The sequence below is a fragment of the Salvia splendens genome, chromosome 6, assembly GCF_004379255.2.
Source record: "Salvia splendens isolate huo1 chromosome 6, SspV2, whole genome shotgun sequence".
NCBI lineage: Eukaryota > Viridiplantae > Streptophyta > Magnoliopsida > Lamiales > Lamiaceae > Salvia > Salvia splendens.
The window spans coordinates 10,560,565-10,579,237 of record NC_056037.1 but is presented as its reverse complement, the minus strand read 5'-3'; the positions used below and the strand labels follow the sequence as shown (position 1 = coordinate 10,579,237).

Here is an 18,673-nt window from a genome sequence, read left to right as displayed (position 1 = left end):
GGGCAACTGTAGAGGAATGATGACGTGGAGGGGACTTGGGGCCGGAACTGGGGACGGGGTTATTCATGCTCTTAGACCTTGATGACTGGTGACTCTAGATATAGCAACATACAATTGTCCATGACTGAAAACTATTTTTTTCAAAAATAATCCAACATGAGAGAGAGATTGACCTTGACTTTTGTTAATAGTCATTGCATACGACACAACCAAAGGAATTTGTCATTAATGACAAACTTGGATCAGACGGTATTAAAGACATTTGAGGAATCAACACTTTATAAACAATATTATTATGGCCACCCAATACTTGACCCTCCAAAATATGATCACCTAACCGGGTAATTTCAACCTGGTGCCAATACACAAACCATTAGAGTGATCTATGTTTCTTAACTCACAAAACAACACTACATAAAATCTCGTTACAGAATATAAATGTTCCACTTAGAGTGAGACGGAGGGAGTGTATTTGTAATTTGTGTGAAGAAACAAAAATTACTCATACAACTTAACTTTTCAATATACATAAATTTAAGACCACGATATGGAAAACATTGTTTTATTAAAAAGCCAAAAAAGTACAATGCGCAATACTAAAATAATACAATTTCAACGGTTACATGACCAAATTTCTTTGATGGGAAGTGAATTGGCAAAGAGATTGGAAGGCTTGAGAAATGAAGATAAAATATGATGTAATTATAGAGTGGAAAATAGGAAAAAATAAAAATAAATAGAAAACTATAGTCTGAGATATAGTCCAAGTGCCCGCAATGGCGAACTATAGTCCGGACTATACATAGAGCGGGTGTATGGGGCGAGGCTAAGGGCGGCCATCCGCGGTGGCAGACTATAGTCCGCCATATTGCTGATACCAATCAACAATTTTTAAAAATATTGTATCAAAATAAACAATTGAGTAAAAGTAATACATATATAAATAAATTAGATCATAGTATAAGTTTAAAACTTATTTGAGAAACCTATATAAAAAATTTGGATCACCCATTAATCATATCTAAGTTGAGTAATGTCACACCTCAACCCCACTGATAGTAAATAAATCAGTAAATTTAAAACCTTTAACCCACATGTCAAATAAAACACTAAAACAACATTTATCTATATCATTGATATCTTGCTCCTAAAAAATACTAGTGGTTTATATGAGCCACAACTCAGTGTATAAATTTCACCTTTAATTTTACATTACAATTATCAAACAAATTCTCTAACCAACAAATATAACCATAAGCATTAAATATCATAAACAATTTCCCATCCATATGCATATGCCTTTCTGTCCAGTTTATTATTTTGTGACAAATCAAGCCCGATATCTACCCGGAATTTCCAATATGCCAATATAATTTGACCCGAATGTCCCACTTTGATTGACCCGAAAGTCCCAATATGAATTGACCCGAAATTCCCAATATGACCCGTAGGTCCCAATATGATTTGACCCGTAGGTCTCAATATGAATTGACCCGAAGGTCCCACTGTGATTGACCTAAAGGTCACAATATTTCCGTTGTGATTTCAGATCTAGAGCAAGACCGCCACAGATTCTCTTTAGTCATATGATTCATATGAACCCAATACCATGTGTAAAACATATCTGATATCCATATCATATTTCATCGTTGTATTCCAGTACAATTTATAAAACATATCTATTGCACCAATCCAATATACAAACCATAATATTTCACCATTACTATCAAATAACACACAATTATATTAGATTCGCACCATATAATCCAATTATTCATTTTAATTCTACACAAGTAAGTCAACCCTCTAATAAATATAATTCTAAATAATATACTCCAATTTAACACACAGTAATGAATCACATAACACTTTACTAAAAGTGTAATTTTTAAATCACACCTGGTAATTAAAAGTAATTTAACCAAACTCTTGATTATGTCTCCTTATCTACCGGTCTCGATCCTTTTTTTTTTGACGACGTAGAGGGAATTCACGTTGAACTAAGCGGAACAATATGCCTCTTTTCTTTCGTCTAATACCAATTTCCCATCATACACTTTTTCTTTGTCTATTTTATTTCTCTTTTTTGTTTCTTACTCCCCTCCTCTATGTTACGAACACAAAGATGTGTACATATAAATAATTCAAGTAAAGTCGGCTTAGCCAACTTGCCGTATACACAATCTTTTATATATATATATTTATATATCAATTAATTTCTAGAAAGTGGAAAAAAGACATGCATTGGTTTATTTCATTACACGTGCAAACCTTATGTTATTAGTTTGATACACTAAGCACTCAAATAATATGTACCATAGTATTCAATTTTATGCATATGACACGTATACTCTATAATTTTATACACAATATATATTAATAATATAGCAATTATTCTCATAATTATTTAAAATGTTACCTTCTATTGTATTATTTTAATATGGCTATTATTCTTGTAAATACACAATATTCCATGGAATTAAAATTATACAAAATAATATATATTCCTGAATCAGGGATGTCACAAGTAATTATTCTTAAGAACTCATACGAACTTTATAAGTTTAGATTCATTTTAAATATTTATAATTTCATTAAATATCATAATTTATTCTATAAATTTAGAAGTATTATTTAATTAATTTGAAACTAATTAGAACATATTAAATTTAGGACTAATTAAAATATACTAAAAATTTTAATCTAAGTAAATATTGGACGATTGAAATGATTACATATTTATGTTGTCGTTTAGCTTATGAATTAATTCGAAGAAGAAACATTACAATAATAAATAGTATAATTTTAATTTTAATTAAAACAGAAGACAAATTGAACCCTCGAGCACAATTTCAATTGAACATAAATAAAAGGAAAATTAATAATATATAAATTTAATTACTATTAGAAAAGAATCTACGTATTTTAAAAATTACATACTACTGTATTATATAAAATCCAATGGTCAAAATAAATCCTACTTACTATTTTTAATACATAATTTTTTAATCCTAATACCCAATTTAGAACTATTCTTAAAAAGGTTCAAATAATATATTCCTACATAAAGTAAGCTGGCGTGTTTTTTGAGTTAAATGTTTTCAAACTATAAATCCAACAAATTAAAGGCCCATATAATATGTATAAACTAAGATCATCCACAACGGCGAGCAGGACGACGTCCGTCCGTCCGTCTGTGCCAGGGACACGGAGATCTCGTCCGCCGCTGGCACGGCGCTGCTCGATGCATCGAGCACGTCCGTGCCAGCGAGCAGGTGACGTGGCAGACGCTGATTAGCCAACGACATAGCCGTTGGCAATTTATTTTTTTTAAAAAAAAATCGGTTTTTAATTAAAAATTGATTAAAAATAAAAAAATATTTTCCCACTTTCCAAAAAAATTATATCCGTTTTCTACCTATTTTTATTTTTTTTTCATTTTTCCCCCCATAAATACACATTTTCATCTATAAACACCCCCACTTTCACACCCAAAAATTCACACCACACTACACAATTCTCATCTACATTCTCTCATTTGCATTCTCATCTACATTCTCTCATTTCCATTCTCAATCTTTCTTCCACTCCTACAACATAACAATGTCCGGCCACGACGATCACCCCCGGGTTCCCACGGTTGGAACCCCGATTGGTTAGGTTCACAACCGTTTCCTAGTTCGGAAACGGAATATTCGGCCCCTCCTCAAACCCAAAGTTCGGGAGTTCCGGGTGGCTACCGGCCTTACCCGATCGATGACCAAGATGCCCCCGAAGGGCTATACGGGTGGACACCCGAGCCTAGAGCGAGGTCGAGCGGCCCCTCCAAACTCCGACTCCTCCTACTCGCGGTGTCCGCACACCGTACACTCCTGCGGAGATGGAACAATTGTTCAAGGAGTTCTTGTCAATCTCCGAAGATCCGGAGGTTGGCATGAACCAATCCGGCGATCATTATTGGTGGCGCATCTGTCGCCGATACAATGAAAACCGGCCGGTGGGAACAATCGAGCGCAACGAGAATATGGTGCGCAACGCCATATACAGAGCTAACGATGAAATCCAAAAGTTCCAGGGGTATTATCTCTAGGAAGAGCGGTCAGAGCGAGGTCAACATCAACAGTTCCGCCTTGTCGACCTACCAATCCATGAACTACAAGCCGTTCAAGTACGTCAACATTTGGCAGGAGACGCGACCGCATCCGAAGTATAGGGGATGCGTAACATCCTCCTCTAGCGGCTCCTCCAAACGGTCAAGGTCGGTATCCCTATCCGACGCCAGCTCCGAAGACGTGGCTAGCCAACTTGCCGGAGCTAACTTGGGTAGCCCCGACGTCGGCCTGAGCGGTTCCCAACGCCGACCGCAAGGAAGGAAGAAGGCGGCGGCCAACCGCCGTCGCGCCGCGACTCCATCCGGCGATGCTCTCGAACCCGCTCCCGTTCTCATTCCCTATGCGCCACCTCCACCCCCACCAACTCGTTATGGCGATTTTGGCCCAACTCAATATGGCCGATAGGTCAACTATGACCCCCACGCAACTTCGATCACATGAGGCCATGATATTGGGTCTCCCAAAACAATTGGGGGTAGTGCCGCCGGACGAATAGTCTTCCACGAGGGTATTTTTAGCCTTTAATTATGTAATTTTTAATTTTTAGGAGTTTAATTATGTAATTTTTAATATGTAGGAGTTTAATTATGTAATTTTTAATTTTTAGGATTTTAATTATATAATTTTTAATTTTTAGGATTTTAATTATTTAATTTTTATTTTATTTGTAATTTGTAATATTATTTCGGTTTTTTTAATAAATTTTAAAATTATGGAAATATTTTTATTTAAATTGAATAATAGAATGGTGAGACCTTTGTGCTCGTCCTTGTGGAAGAGCACGGCTGTGGGTGTTGTGCTCTTGCCTAAGAGCATGTTGAAAAAGTGAGGCCGGGCCCACAACCGTGCTCTGGCCACCAGAACACGGTCGTGGATGCTCTAATACTCCCTATAAACCCTAAGTGATTAAAAAAGTCGTCTCTCCCTCTCCCTCTCCCTCTCAATAGGCGGGATTAGCCTTTCCTAGCCACCACGCCCACCAGCCTTCCTCGCCGCCGCTACTTCCGTCTTGCCTCACCGTGCCACCAATTCCTCCGTGCTGCTTTGCCGCTTGCAAGAACCTTGCCCGCCGGCGTCGCTGTAGTGTGCTCCGGCATTCAAGTATCGTTTTTGTGTGCTCCGGAGGATTTTGGTGGGTCTGCACAGCCGCCTAACCGCCGGCGCCGCCGGTGGTGGCATTCTCTCATTCTCCTTCCTCTTTGTTTTTTTTTCTTCTCACCTTTCTCTCTCGTCTCTCATTAGATTTGGTTTGATAGCAGACTCAATTAATAGTGGAGAAGCTAGTGGACCATTTTTTCCCTAATAATTTTTGCCCGTCAAATTAGTAGCACTATAAATTTGTAAAATAAATAAAAAAATAATTACACAATCAGCTCACATTTTCCTCGAAAAAGGTATCTCAAAGTCTTTTCATCCAACCGTCACTTTTAATTTGTATAGATTAAATTGTCGCTTCATCAGAACAATAGCTGTAGCTGATTCTTTCCAAATTATTTTATGTATAAAGAATCGCAGTATTATCAATACCTTAACCATTATTTTGATGTGCAAACCTTTTAGCAGTTTAGGATTTTGTTAATGTGAAAATAGTGCATAAACTTAATTGATGGATTGAGATGCCAATTCATTGCTACAATTGGATACAGATGGACTCAAACATCAAAACAGTTGAGCAAAGATTGAAGTCTTTCACCAGTCAGCTTCACACAGAATGTGGAATTCTTGAGAGGCTTGTGTATAAACACAAGAATCAGCATCGAAGATCCTCATATTTTCAATACATTCTTAAGGTTTGTAACCTTGGTTATGCAAAGTTTCTACATCAGGTATATAGCTAACTGTTATTATACTGGTAGAAGTTCTTATATGCGTGTTGTTTGCATGACAGGTAAGAAGGGATTTGCAGCTTTTGAAATCACTTAACCTGGACGAGGTATTGGAATCCTCTTTTCTGGTGATACATGGAGACAGGCCTAAACAAAAGGTTCAGCTTTTGGAAGGGTATTACCCCTCATCTTACTCTCTTCTTTTCTTCTGCCTTCCTTATTTTAATCAATCTGACTGAAGTTACTCAACTGGAAATCGTCAAATTCTAAATCTTCATCTTTCAATTGATGTGGAACCCTCTTACTATGAAATCTGAAGCTAGACTTTTTTGGTACAACAAAATCAAGCTAATATTGAACCATTTTGAGTTATATGTGTACTGAAAGACTACATACGCTTGATTGGGCAATGAATTTTTTTTTGGTTAATATAATATTCAGGTCCTGCCACAAAGATGTGAACTTAGATTAGTTTATAAGTGATTTATCTGGCGTTTCTTTTTATTTGTCACTTGTACTTCTCCTATATCCATGTATGGCTTGGTATTCAGAATCATAAATTTCATATTAATCTTAGGTAGGCCAAGAAGTGGCCTTTTGCCAATGTCATGCTTACTGAATTTGTTTTGTGTTCTAAGATTCAACAAATTATGGGTAGTGACTCCATCTTGCTGTTTTGGGGCCGAGAAATTGTATTATAATTGGTAGTTTTTGTCAAATATGTAATGAGAAGTTCCTGCATAATTTCTCTTGTATGTAATGCTATTGAATTATTGTATTCTTGTTAATATTGTTGCCTACTTTCTGCAGTTTGAAGAGAAGAAAAACTAACAGTGGAAAATATAATTTCCTGGAAAGGCTTTTGGGAGTTACCCGTCTATTGTCACAGGTGGTTTCCTTTCATTCTCAATTTTGAGATAACATGATGAAGCCAGCATTTCTCATTTCTGGCTTCTTTGTCATGGTTTTGCAGATTGTTGAGCCTTTGTTGAAGGCAGCTATGTATCCTTATATTTCTTATCTGTTGATTGTGTTTGTGCGTGTGCACATATTTTTTCTTGTGTATAGGATAATGTCTGAACATGTCATGCATAAAACGTATTCATGTATGTCATACTATGCTATTTTAAAAAAAATATCAGTACCGTTCAGTGTCAATTATATTTTATATAAGAATGTTTTGAGAGGTATTATAACATCTGCTTTTGCACTTCTCACCCACAGATTATTAGCAGAACTACATTTGTCGAGCAAAAATTATTGACCAAATTTATAGTGTTCTCAATTCTGCCATTTCCAGTTCTTGGTTGTTGTCTTCCTGTATTTTTTATCTTTCGGCGTGGCTTCCATCAAATTGTGATGCAGTCTGTTCTGTCTGCCCTTTATTTTTCATTTATTTCAACTTTCGTTAGTTTATCCCTATGACCAAATCTACACAAGTTAAGTTCCCTATGATTCTTGTTTCACCCCATCTGTTCTTAATGTCTTTTTTTGGCACAAAGTGGACATTGGAACCACCTAAATATAGAATTTTATCCTTACAAATTTGTTGTTGTTAATATCTTAACTATGCAAAGAGAGATATCCATGCTTCTTGCTCGGTCATTTTTCATGAAGTTTTCACTGGTGGTTTTGGCTGTGCTTGCACGTGTTCGCGTACTGGTTCAACAAGTAAGCGATATTTTCTGCAAACCGCTCATGCTGAAGTTGCTACAATAATTAAATTTCTGTCATGATAATCAAGGATTTGTTGGGTACATGACCAGATGACCTTAATGTGGATTCTCTTTCTTCATAAACTTTTTTGAAATCATCCTTTTTTTTTCTTTGGATGAGAAGGTGTTTTGGTTGAGGAGTGCAATGGGTGTAATTCTAGTTTATATTTGAATTTGTCAAGGGTATTGATCAGCAATTTGGGTATTCAGTCAGTCGCCAATAGGAAGTGGCAGGCTTCCTATCATGAAGCTATTCTTTAGATTGCCCTAACTTCATAAGGAGTCTGGCATTAGTGAACACAACTATAACCCAAGTCTAAGTAAGTAATTGGCGTGTTTTTCATTTGTTTATAATTTCCTTATTTGCAGATGCTTCTTGATGCTGTTCTTCTATACAACACTGTTTCTTCTCTTTCTCTAAAGGAACAAAGTATTAAACTAAAACAAGAAGGATTTGAGGTCAGTGCACTCTTGTTAGTGTTTGAAGCAATGTAAAAGCTACTGCAGTGTCTATGTAGGTTCTTGTAAAAAAATTCTCCCTATAATAATCTGCGTTTGCTTCTCTTTCATTTACTTAATAATTAGGTCTTTAGAGAATATTTTCCAAGAAAGGAGGAAGCCAAGATTTTACTAGAATGCATTTGGCAGAAAGATAAGTTTGTCTTAGTTGAGACGACCCACAAAAGTGAGACCACTGGTTAAGAGAAGGATGAGCGAGGAGATATCTCTTTGAGCACTCCGCAAATACTGTATGAGAACATTGAGGTTATACTTGGAGGTAATATCCTAGTCCTTTTCTTTTTTCACCCTATGATGATTTCATTGTAATGATTTAATACATTACTTAAATTGAACTTAGAATCTCATTTATCCTTAATGTTCTTTTGATTTTTCTTGTATCCAAATCTATTTGTAACTTCTCACCCTGGTTTGCTTGGTTTTGATTTTCTCGTCCTTCTTTAGAGCTATACTTTGTGCACAAATAGCTTCGTCTTTTGCTGAAATAAACTAATTTCCTACGACCTTTTCTCATGATATTTTTTCGCGTAGTTGATGATTCTGGGGCTGCAGCATCTGTACATCCTGCAATTGATGCAAACAATGTTGAAGAAAACTGCAGTGATGCTGCTGGATTTAAAAAAAGATGAGAAGAATGTTCCAGAAGCTTCAGATATAGCTCCATCTTCTACTGCAAATATAGTTTCCTTAGAAGATGTATTCACCAATTCCTCAGCTGGATCATTCTCTGACACAAGTAGAAATAAGTTCGGTGGAGATGCTTCATGCTCTGTGAGAACCTCTGAAGCGGAAGTCACTCGCATAGAAACTAGCCACCCTGCTTTTTCAACTACACCGACCGTTTCAAGACCATTCAAAAAGGAAACAAGAAGGTTGCTTTTGTAGCTGTTAAATCAACTACAGATCAATCGAGGTTTCCTCTAAAAGGCACAGAGAGGAACAGTAACGATCTATTTTTCAGTCTCCTTACCGGTGGGAACAAGAGTAGTCTGTTGTAAGTAATAGTGGCCTTTCATAGTTGAGATCGGAGCAGCTGACAAGTAACTTGTTCGCAAATTTTGGATATGATCCTCGGAAGTCATGAATGGCCTCTAGCCGGACCATTTAGCCTTTCACAACTAAGGATGGATGCTTGCATGTGCTGGCCTGGTCGGCCTGGTCTGGCCTTAAGGCTACCATTGCTTTTAACACCCTCAGAATATTTGTTCAGTGTAGAACTGTAGATCACATCTGATAGGTTGTTTTTGGTTTAAATTTAAAACTTTATTTAATATATTATTGATAGTATATCTTTACTGTTATTGATACAGATACTGAAAAAGTGCATATTCCTTTTTTAAATTGTGAGATATTGATTTTGAGATTGTGAGATATTGACTCTTTCTAAATTCATCATTGATTTCTCATTCTTTAATTCTTTTTTTTGTTTCAACTGTAACATCAAGTTATTAAAAGTGGTCATTTAATAAACTGTAATTGCACAACATTTCATTCCAAAAATCATTAATAGGATCTAAAGTGAAAATGACACTACTTATCTATAGTGTGGGAGATTGAATTCAAACGAAAAGATTAAAATTAAAATTTTTTGTTTCGGCTTGTGAAAATAGAAGTAGAAACATGATTGATCAAGACACAACGCACTAATAAAATGAACGATTGAATGTTTTTTTATACTTGACTCATGACCTTGTTAAAATCAATTTTTTTATTCACAAACTGGTTGTTTTGTCAAGTTAAACAGAAAAAGAAGGTTAATTGATAATGGTAGCCCCATTAATATCCACTACTGAATGTTTTGTACATAATCAGCTATTGAAAAACATGAAACTTGGAAATTACTTTGCACATCCACCTGTAATTTAGCTAATGACTAATTTAACCAAACGCTTCAAATGGCAAAAATATACATGTATACTAGCCTTAATAAACCAAATCAAAAGAACACAGGCAGCATTTTCATCCTACAGACGACTGGGTATGCTTTTTGGCAGGGAAGAGATAGCCATCACCCAGTAGAATTCTCATGCAGCAGAACATACTCGCGGCTGTGACATCAAAAGTTGGGTAAATAAAGGTGATAGTGTTTTAAGAATCCATGCTTGTGCCATTTTAAGTAGCTTACCTGCTGTTGCCAAATTTGATAGTGTCTTTCTCAAATAGTTCATAATATCGCTGAGGTTCAAGCCGCTCATCCTGAAAACAGGATAACTGTAAAGTCAGAATATAAAACTGCGTAGTATTAAATTTGAGTTCAATTCCTACAATGATCGTATATAATGAAGCAGAGATAAGATTATTAATTCAAAAGGTATTCCGAAAAGCTGCTCACATTGACAAAAGTCCCGTTGGTGCTTCCAAGATCCATCAAGTAAGGCCTAACAGATAGCAAAGCAGCAGAACCTATTAATTAGAAACAAAGAAAACAACAAGCGCAATGCCCTCTTATTGGTGTAAAAAACTAAGATTGCTAGTCACACCTCATTCGTTTTGTCACACCACCATCTGGGTTTTCCTCTTCCACTTGCCTTCAACCATACGAGCCCATAAAAAGGTAAGTACATACAGGATGCATTACTACATAAGCAAATAAGAAAGAGGTAGTCCTACCTATACTGAAGAACAGAATGTTGTTTACTGCAGGATGGATGATCTGTTGGGATGTCTGCAACCCTTCTCTCTCTACCAAAAAGATAGCAACTTTGACGATGTACATAAAGAGGATCTGCATGCCAAAGAAAATATAATATTCAATAGTTCTTTAACATACAGTCAATTTTAAACCAATGGCCAGATAAAAAATGGCATCCGGGATGAAATTGGGCAACTATCAATCAGGACAATAACATACATGAAAGAATAACAGCTCTAAACATCATACAGAAAGACGGAAAATAAGGGCATGTTGTTGGAGGTGGGGGGCTAATAAAGAACCACACATGAAAGCAATTTTTTTTCTTTTCCAATCAGAAAGTGCAGGGGTCAGTTTGATGATGAGCGTAAAGGTAGGTTGTTATTATCACTTGATATGATATCCAATCAAAGTTTACCATTGAGCACTTCACCACCCTTGAAAACATACAACCGCCACCTTACTTCTGGTTTGCGAGCATCAGGTGGCTCATTGAACAGCAGTGTTACACCTGATGAAGCATCAAATGCATCAGCAGAAGCAACATAAAAAGTAATATCATCAAAACAGAAAAGGAAGAAGAAGGAAGACATAACAGAGAGATTAGACCTTTAGAAGTAGCCCCACCATTTAAAGAACAGGTAGAATCCACATAACATCTACTTACTTGGTTACTAAAGTTTTCATGTGTTATCAGATCTCTTATCACTAAAATCAACCTGATATCGATGCCATAGAGCATATATAGACTAAAGTAAAATTAAGGGAGCTTAACTACAAAGGAAACGAAAAGGCAGGGAGCTGAACTACATATGAAAAGAAGAGACATAATAAATAAGATAGGTAAAAGTTGAAGAACAGAAAGGCTGACGAAAAATCTTGATGATAAAAGGAGATCCTTGTACCTTTTACTCGATTGGTTTCTGCTGCAAGTTTTCCAGACAACTCAAATGAAGGCTTATGCTGCTGCACATGTAAAGAGGTTTGCCAGATAAAAGCGAGATATTTAAAAATAATGCCCATAAACTATGATAGTTCAAAGAGAGTTATATGTTCCATTGTTCCTTTTATTTTATTTAAAAGGAACGGTGTGTGGCTAAAATTTCTGGACAAGAGTTTTGAAAAATAAAATAAATGTGGAAGAATGGCATCAAAATTAGTAATTCAGCAAGGAAGAAAGATACCTTTTCCTTTGCTTCCAAGGACTCTTCCACAGCCCTCATCTTAACTAGAGCTTCGCTTTCACCGTCACTGCTTTATAGAAAAAATGAATTAGTGTGTCAAGAATTCATATCAGGCATAAGTATACAATGCTTATATACAATATCCAAATAAATAAACAAACAAGAAGAGGTAGCACAAAAAGGCTAGACCCAAACAGTTAATCATTCAGATCGGGAACAAGATTCAGTCATTCAAAGTCTCCTAAAAAGCAAGAAATAAAATACAGAGTTTACAGACCTTACAAAACCAGCCACTAGTCAGGACTACTAAAATAAAAGTTTAAGTAATCATAAACAATAAGTAACTCACCGGTCTTCATCATCTCTTGAGTTCGTCAGCTGCAAGCATTTAAAAAATTATCAGATGTCCTAAGATCTCTCTCCAGCAAATAAAAAAATAACAAAAACTCAATTTGAGTTTATTGTGGAAAAAATTAATACTGTGACTAAACTTTTCAAAAATACAACAGTATTAGTTTTTGTCAACAATTGAATACACAAGACATACAAAATTGAATCAAACTATTAGCTTTTCAAAAACACCAAGAAAAAAGATAAATCATTGGGGATCAAATTCATTTCATTAATAGTTTAAAACAAGCCTAACACAAATATATCAATTACTGAATTAACATAGTTAAATTGTGGAGTTGAAACATATTATGATGTGTGTATAGAAAACTTTTCAAAAGTAAAACCATCCTTTCCGTGAAGCTTATATGCATCAGTTCTCCATTAACTTATGTCATTCATGCTAATCGAACAACCCAGCAGAACCAAACAAATTTCAGACGTCTATTATTATGACAGTTCCTGAGTTCATCTAAGTGCATAGGGGTAATTTGATCTACATTTCTAGTCATAGGCAATACAAAGTCTGAATGAGAAGTACACAACAATAGACACATTTTTGTGCTTATCATGTCAAAACAAGTTATCTCATCAATAAAAAAGTTAAATATTTCCACAAGACAGGAACAAGGTATGGGGAGTGGATATCACCAGACACCTCATTACGTCCTCTGCTGTCAGCGGCAGAAGGAGATCTAGATCTTCGCTGACCCACACGGTGACGATCAGAAGGTGAATGGGAGCGTTCGTGTCTGGATCTTGAACCATTACCAGCAGCATCCCTTCCTGACCTTCTCTCTTTCTTCTCAGTTGGCAAATCATCTTCCTCACGAGCAGCCTTTCCGCTCTTCCTATTGTGATTTTTCTCGTATTCCCTCTCGCTCCCTTTTTCAGCGTCTCGTTCAGATTTAGCTCTTTTCAGTCTTTTACTACGTGGTGAAAGAGGTGGCGGAGACCTTGATTTCTCCCGATTTGGAGATCTAGTACGGATTGAAGTCTTTTGTCTAGCATGAACAGGGGAACGAGATGGTGATTTTTTCAGGTTTGGGGGTTTGGTGCGAGTGTGGAGTCTCTCCCTCACAGGTGAATGAGATGCAGGGGATCTTGATCTAGCACGTTTCGGTGATCTAGTACGACTTGAAAGCCTGTCTGCATTAGAACTCCTGTGCTTGGGAGGAGATTTCCCTTTGACACGAGCAGGAGATCTTTCTCTTCTAGATGGGCTTCTCCTGCGAGGAGACCTATCATTTCTGACAGGAGAGACAGAGTTGTGGCGCCCCATTTAATAGCTACTGCAGCAATGTAGCTTATCTACATAAATATAAACCACACTGGTAAGAAACACACAGCATCAAATTGAAAGATTGATTATTTATAACAGAGACATAATTTCACGAGCACAGAAACAAACAAGTATACGAAGAAATTCTGAAATATTTTACATCTAATTTCATGAGGTTAAGAAGGTTCAAGAATGCAGACACAGCATTAACAAATGAGAACCACAGCAAATAACAAAAACACAAGAACGTGGTTACCATTTAGTATAGGGCATATAATCGAGGATCAACACTCTTAGGATTGAGAATATTACACAATGGGATTTATTATTTGAAAAACACGTATCAACAGAAAATGCCAGAAAAAAGCATATCTTTAAGAACTCAAAATACGCATAAGAAAAACATGTTACTGAAAAATAAAAGTATCCAACACTCCAAACCATACTTCGAAGAAATGGTAAATGAGAGATTAATAACGAGGAAATACCTAAAAAAATCACGGTATGAGTTGCTTCACTGAATACAGGAGAGAAATGGTGGAATAGGGCATGGGGATGCACCAGCCTCGCTGAAGAAGATTACAGAGGAGGGGAACGGCGTCGTTGCATCTTCATTGTTCTACTATTATGGGCTTTCTTATTGGGCCTTCTATAATTATTTGAGTTGTGTATTGAGTGGTCTTCATAAAAATTATTTTACCAAAAATTAAATTAGTACTCTGTTCAACAATAATCATACTACTACGTACTGCTATTTTTTTTTAAATTTTTTCCAGGACGTAACAATTTATAATTTATTACATAGCTTGTTAATCATTAGCTATGTGACATTGATAGGATAATAAATAATTTTAATTTAAAATTAATTTTTATGAATAAGGATTTGTTGTGAATTGATTGAGTGACAGAAAAATGAAAGAATTATAGTAATATCATACAAATATTGCCATTTTAATTAATTTGCATACACGAGAGTACAAAAAAAATAGGACAGACATAATCACATAATCAATGCTGCTTTTGGTAAGGATATTTTGATTTTGCATGATTAATATAACCACAAATTAAAATATATTTAAATAATTAATCAAGCCGAGTGAAAATTAATCATTTAATTGGATGATTAATGTGCGCACGTCCATTACGAGTGACAGAAATTAAACATCTGATTAAATTAAATCATTAAACATTAATTCAAAACGGCGCAATCTGCAGTTTTTAGTGAAGTGGAATGAATTATAAACCTACTTGACAGTCGAATCATGTTTGTATTGTTTATCAAAAGAATCGGATATGAAACTTCATAATACTCCCTCGGTTTACTCTCAATAAAACAACACAAATAAGAAAAAAGTGATGATTGAAATATTATCAGTGGAGAATAAATTCAAGAAATATGCACATACTACATAGTAGTCATTTAAAACTTGAAAATAGTATTCATAATTATTATACCAGAGGTATATTTTTCTTAAAATCTGACTCCTGATGTGTTCCAAAAAAAGACATTCTACCATTTGGGGTGATGAGTAGACTAATTATCCAAAAATATATACAATCTTCAATGTCAAAAGACTTGAACATAACACAACAGAATTAAGGAAGCTGAATTGATAGAAACAGGAAAAGAAATTAAGAATATGCTATTCAAAAAGACAATGCATTTGTTCCTTTAATCCATAAGCAATCGGAAAAGTTGATTCAACATAAGACATGACACTTATAACGTAACGGAGACTGTAGGTATCCGACGAAGTTGAGCATACAACAAAGTTCACTTATAAAACTTCACATATCATAATAGATCATATAATATGAATAGGATGCTGCAGCTTAGAAACCATGAATCTTGATATAGTCCTTCTTCACAATTCCAGCCTGCAATCGAAACCAATCACTACATAAATACACAATTCAAATATACAAATATTTTCACAAGTATAAAACAAAAGATCCAGTTTTACTACAAAAACTATGCTGCTCCGAGCAAAACATTTCATCATATCCCTTCTCTCATAGCCCTCATTTGACCCATTTACTTCAAGATTACATGCTCACATCGCATCTAATAACAACAGAGATATAAGGTAATAACCTGAACAAGAAAAGTAGAGACGTTCTTTCGCTGATCACCTTGGAGTTGAATAACCTGTACAAAGAAAAAAGGTCAGTTTCGACATGCAATGAAGGTCAGGCGTAAATGTTAGCACAGACCTGGCCTAGTTCTGGATCCTGGACAACAGTTCCATTGCAGCAAAACTCCTTCTTAAGATCCTTCAAGATTTTGTTGTAGCTAAACTCCTTCTTCAATCCCTGCACAGTTGTCAGGCTTTTCCGACCATTCCGCTGCTGTACCCGAATGTGTACGTAATCCTTTGACCCAGTGCTAGAGTTATCAGCATTTGCATCAGTAAAAGGATCTGTGTTGACAAAACCAAAGGTCAGTCAATGGGACCCAAAGGGGAGATTGGCTTCCAAGGTATGCCAATTTTTCAGTCTACTGTTAAACCGCAAGTATTACCACAAATTCAACCACTGTATAGAAAACTTCTCCATATATGAACTGAAGAAAGACTTGCTCAAAGAATCAAGAATACAAAAGATAAGCATACCAAAAGTAGTGGGAATCTGGATATCAAGATCAGACATGAAACTTGGTTGATGCAGCAAACTGACACAAAGAACAAGAATTTGTAGCTGGATTGGATGATCCGACCTGTAAGCAACAAACAAATATTGATGATATAATTTTATAAGCATGTCAAACCCGATTATAGCAAAATTCTTTACTGTTCCATAAAACACGAAAATAAAAAAGAATACTGATGCATTAATTTTATAACAATATATAGTTCACCATATAATAGCACATTTCAGTATATGATATGTTCTTCAGATGCATATCTCTCACTCTCACTCTCACTCTCACTCTCCCTATAAAGTGATCTGTTTTAGAATTTTTAGTGAAACAAGTAGCAAGAGCATGCAACATGAGACCCAAGAATTATTCTTTCAACAACATCAACATGCTGACAACCAGACAAGGTAGAGTAATCTTATGCAACAATCAAACCTCATATACGAAACTACAGATATTACATCCAAGTCCTTTACACATGAACCCAAAAAAACTGGAAGGAATTATTATAATACCCAAGCAGATAACTAACGAATTAGCCTTCAGATTTTACTCGAACAAACTATTTTTCATGGGTTTTCACGAACAGAGCAAGAACTCAACGGATAAGATTGCAATAAAAGATCGACCTAAACCCTGATGCCAGGAAAGGTATAAATCTGATGAAATTCTTAAAATTCAACATATAGATAAATTTCATAATGAAATTCTTGATAATTAATGGTTTTCTCAAGAATAGAGAAAGGTTCAACAATAAAAGACGATAAATTGGAAGAAATGTCCATCTTTATACAATCAATTGCTACCCTAAACCCTAATTCCAAGAAAAGCATAAATTTGATTAAATTCTTGAAATTTACCGAAAAAGAGAACCCTAAATCCTATCTGGAATAAAATAATAAAGCAACACGACGTGACGGTGTTCAATCAACAATCAACAGAAAAATCAAGCGCCTGCGGTCGTCTACAAACCGAAAAATTAATCGGATAAATAGGGCGGAAAAAGAAAAGGAAGTAAAAGGCCGCATCTTTAGAATCAATCGAGAATTAGCAATCGATAGATCCAACAAATACTGGAGATAAAAGAGTGATAAATGGGGGCGAAGAATACCTGATCTGATTGAGAAGAGAGACAAGGGAGTGGGGTAATTATGAATCGAAAAGAAAGGTAATCAGTGAAAATTGAAGTCTTATGCGGTTTTTATAGCCGACTCAAAGAAGTCGTGTTAGATAGATACTATCTCCATATTCTATAAATCCTACTTTCAATATATAAAAAGAATTCCATTAGTCACTAATAATAACAATTTAACTATTTTTCTTTTTAACTATCTTACGTTATCAAATACTCATACGCACGAATATCTATGTCCAACTAAAAATGCGTTCTTCCAAATCAGTCCTTTCAAAACTAATTACGCTGCCTATGTGGATTCCAACAAAAATTATATTGTCTCGTGGAACAAAGGAAGTAGTGTTTGCTATAATAAAACTGAAATCGACTAGGAACTGATGAGATTCATTTTAACAAAATACTATTAGCTCCGTCTATAATTTAAAGTTTCACTTATATATTGATATTATAATATAATGTGTGAAAAATAAAATACACTTACAAAAAAATGAATAGATAAATATTCACAGTTTAAAGTTCCACTTTTATATATATTGGTTTCAGTTAAAATAACTAAAGCTTGACTACATCAAATCAGACATCCACAAAAATGGAATATTAAATCTAGGGTATATCAAATCAAACTTCCACAACAGTCCTACTTCCTCTGTTCCATAATAGTGTAGTCATTTTGGTACGTTCCATTGTAGTAAAGTCATTTCTTTTTTTAGTAAAGTCAACTCATTTCTTCTCACTTATTTTACTCTCTCTTACTATATTCTCTCTTCATCTCTCTATTTTTTTCATTTCCTACTTTATTCTTTCTTTACTTAAATCATTTAACATAATTTTTCTTAATCTCCGTGCCGAAAAGAAATACCTCCACTATTATGGAACGGAGGGAGTACTTATTAAAGTGGGACTTCATCATATCAGAGAATGATGATCATTATATATGGTTGTCTCCAAACTTAAATAGTCCTTGAATTATGCTTTTTACATGTAAACTGTCCCTGAACTTTAAAAATATCATTAGTCTCTGATTAAGATTTAATCACATTCATGATATTTTTTTAATATTCATCACAATTTTGCACAAAAAATGTCCCCCAATGCATGGAGGGTATTTTGGGACTTTCATATATAGGTATTGAATATGATATAATGTTTTCTCTATCTCTACTTCTCTCTCTAGCAATGAATATGATATTTTCTTATAATTTGAGTGCCTGAAATGATATTTTTCACTTCACTAATTCAA

At 35.2% G+C, this 18,673-nt stretch overlaps 3 protein-coding genes across 10 annotated transcripts in view; 1 reads left to right on the top strand and 2 right to left on the bottom strand.

Moving 5' to 3' along the window:
* The window catches only part of LOC121809841 (protein translation factor SUI1 homolog 2), a 51,102-nt gene extending 33,539 nt beyond the window's left edge, over positions 1–17,563 (bottom strand). Inside the window, exons 1-5 of one of the 2 annotated variants that reach the window (XM_042210656.1) lie at positions 17,410–17,563; positions 16,273–16,376; positions 15,875–16,080; positions 15,756–15,809; positions 15,271–15,538 (exon numbers count right to left, since the gene is read on the bottom strand). In XM_042210656.1, coding sequence (XP_042066590.1) covers positions 15,494–15,538; positions 15,756–15,809; positions 15,875–16,080; positions 16,273–16,309 — 342 coding nt within the window. In that variant the 5' untranslated portion in view covers positions 16,310–16,376; positions 17,410–17,563 and the 3' untranslated portion in view covers positions 15,271–15,493. Of the gene's footprint in view, positions 1–15,270; positions 15,539–15,755; positions 15,810–15,874; positions 16,081–16,272; positions 16,377–17,409 lie in introns of those variants that run through there. The other variant, XM_042210658.1, reaches the window with a different exon arrangement.
* LOC121809840 lies at positions 5,001–9,564 on the top strand. Of its 4 annotated transcripts, none has more exons than XM_042210653.1 (9): positions 5,017–5,244; positions 5,759–5,902; positions 6,001–6,113; positions 6,749–6,827; positions 6,912–6,940; positions 7,516–7,609; positions 8,023–8,112; positions 8,239–8,431; positions 8,704–9,564. In XM_042210653.1, the coding sequence occupies exons 2-8, from the start codon at positions 5,759–5,761 to the stop codon at positions 8,353–8,355; spliced, it is 666 nt and encodes a 221-aa protein (XP_042066587.1). In that variant the 5' UTR covers positions 5,017–5,244; the 3' UTR covers positions 8,356–8,431; positions 8,704–9,564. The 4 variants fall into 4 exon arrangements, with proteins under 4 accessions (XP_042066588.1, XP_042066587.1, XP_042066586.1 ...); XM_042210652.1 differs by having other exon boundaries at positions 5,017–5,284; XM_042210651.1 differs by having other exon boundaries at positions 5,017–5,902.
* On the bottom strand, positions 9,927–14,273 carry LOC121809838 (FHA domain-containing protein DDL-like). Of its 4 annotated transcripts, none has more exons than XM_042210645.1 (11): positions 14,149–14,273; positions 13,037–13,689; positions 12,338–12,366; positions 11,989–12,058; positions 11,710–11,770; positions 11,223–11,315; positions 10,783–10,897; positions 10,653–10,700; positions 10,505–10,550; positions 10,298–10,368; positions 9,927–10,220 (listed from the first exon to the last, which is right to left on the bottom strand). In XM_042210645.1, exons 2-11 carry the CDS (start codon positions 13,658–13,660, stop codon positions 10,181–10,183), a joined length of 1,197 nt encoding a protein of 398 aa, XP_042066579.1. In that variant the 5' UTR covers positions 13,661–13,689; positions 14,149–14,273; the 3' UTR covers positions 9,927–10,180. The 4 variants fall into 4 exon arrangements, with proteins under 4 accessions (XP_042066579.1, XP_042066581.1, XP_042066582.1 ...); XM_042210647.1 differs by having other exon boundaries at positions 11,710–11,767; XM_042210648.1 differs by having other exon boundaries at positions 11,989–12,055.
* Positions 17,564–18,673: the final 1,110 nt, after the last annotated feature.

Excerpts from the sequence above, each read along its gene's own strand:
- LOC121809838 (XM_042210645.1), bottom strand. The coding sequence starts at position 13,660 with ATGGGGCGCCACAACTCTGTCTCTCCTGTCAGAAATGATAGGTCTCCT. Across the intron at positions 11,771-11,988 it reads CCTTGGAAGCAAAGGAAAAG|CAGCATAAGCCTTCATTTGA; the intron begins GTATCTTTCTTC and ends TTACATGTGCAG. Across the intron at positions 11,316-11,709 it reads AGAAACCAATCGAGTAAAAG|GTGTAACACTGCTGTTCAAT; the intron begins GTACAAGGATCT and ends ATGCTTCATCAG.
- LOC121809840 (XM_042210651.1), top strand. The coding sequence starts at position 5,729 with ATGCCAATTCATTGCTACAATTGGATACAGATGGACTCAAACATCAAA. Across the intron at positions 5,903-6,000 it reads ATTTTCAATACATTCTTAAG|GTAAGAAGGGATTTGCAGCT; the intron begins GTTTGTAACCTT and ends TTTGCATGACAG. Across the intron at positions 6,828-6,911 it reads TTACCCGTCTATTGTCACAG|ATTGTTGAGCCTTTGTTGAA; the intron begins GTGGTTTCCTTT and ends ATGGTTTTGCAG.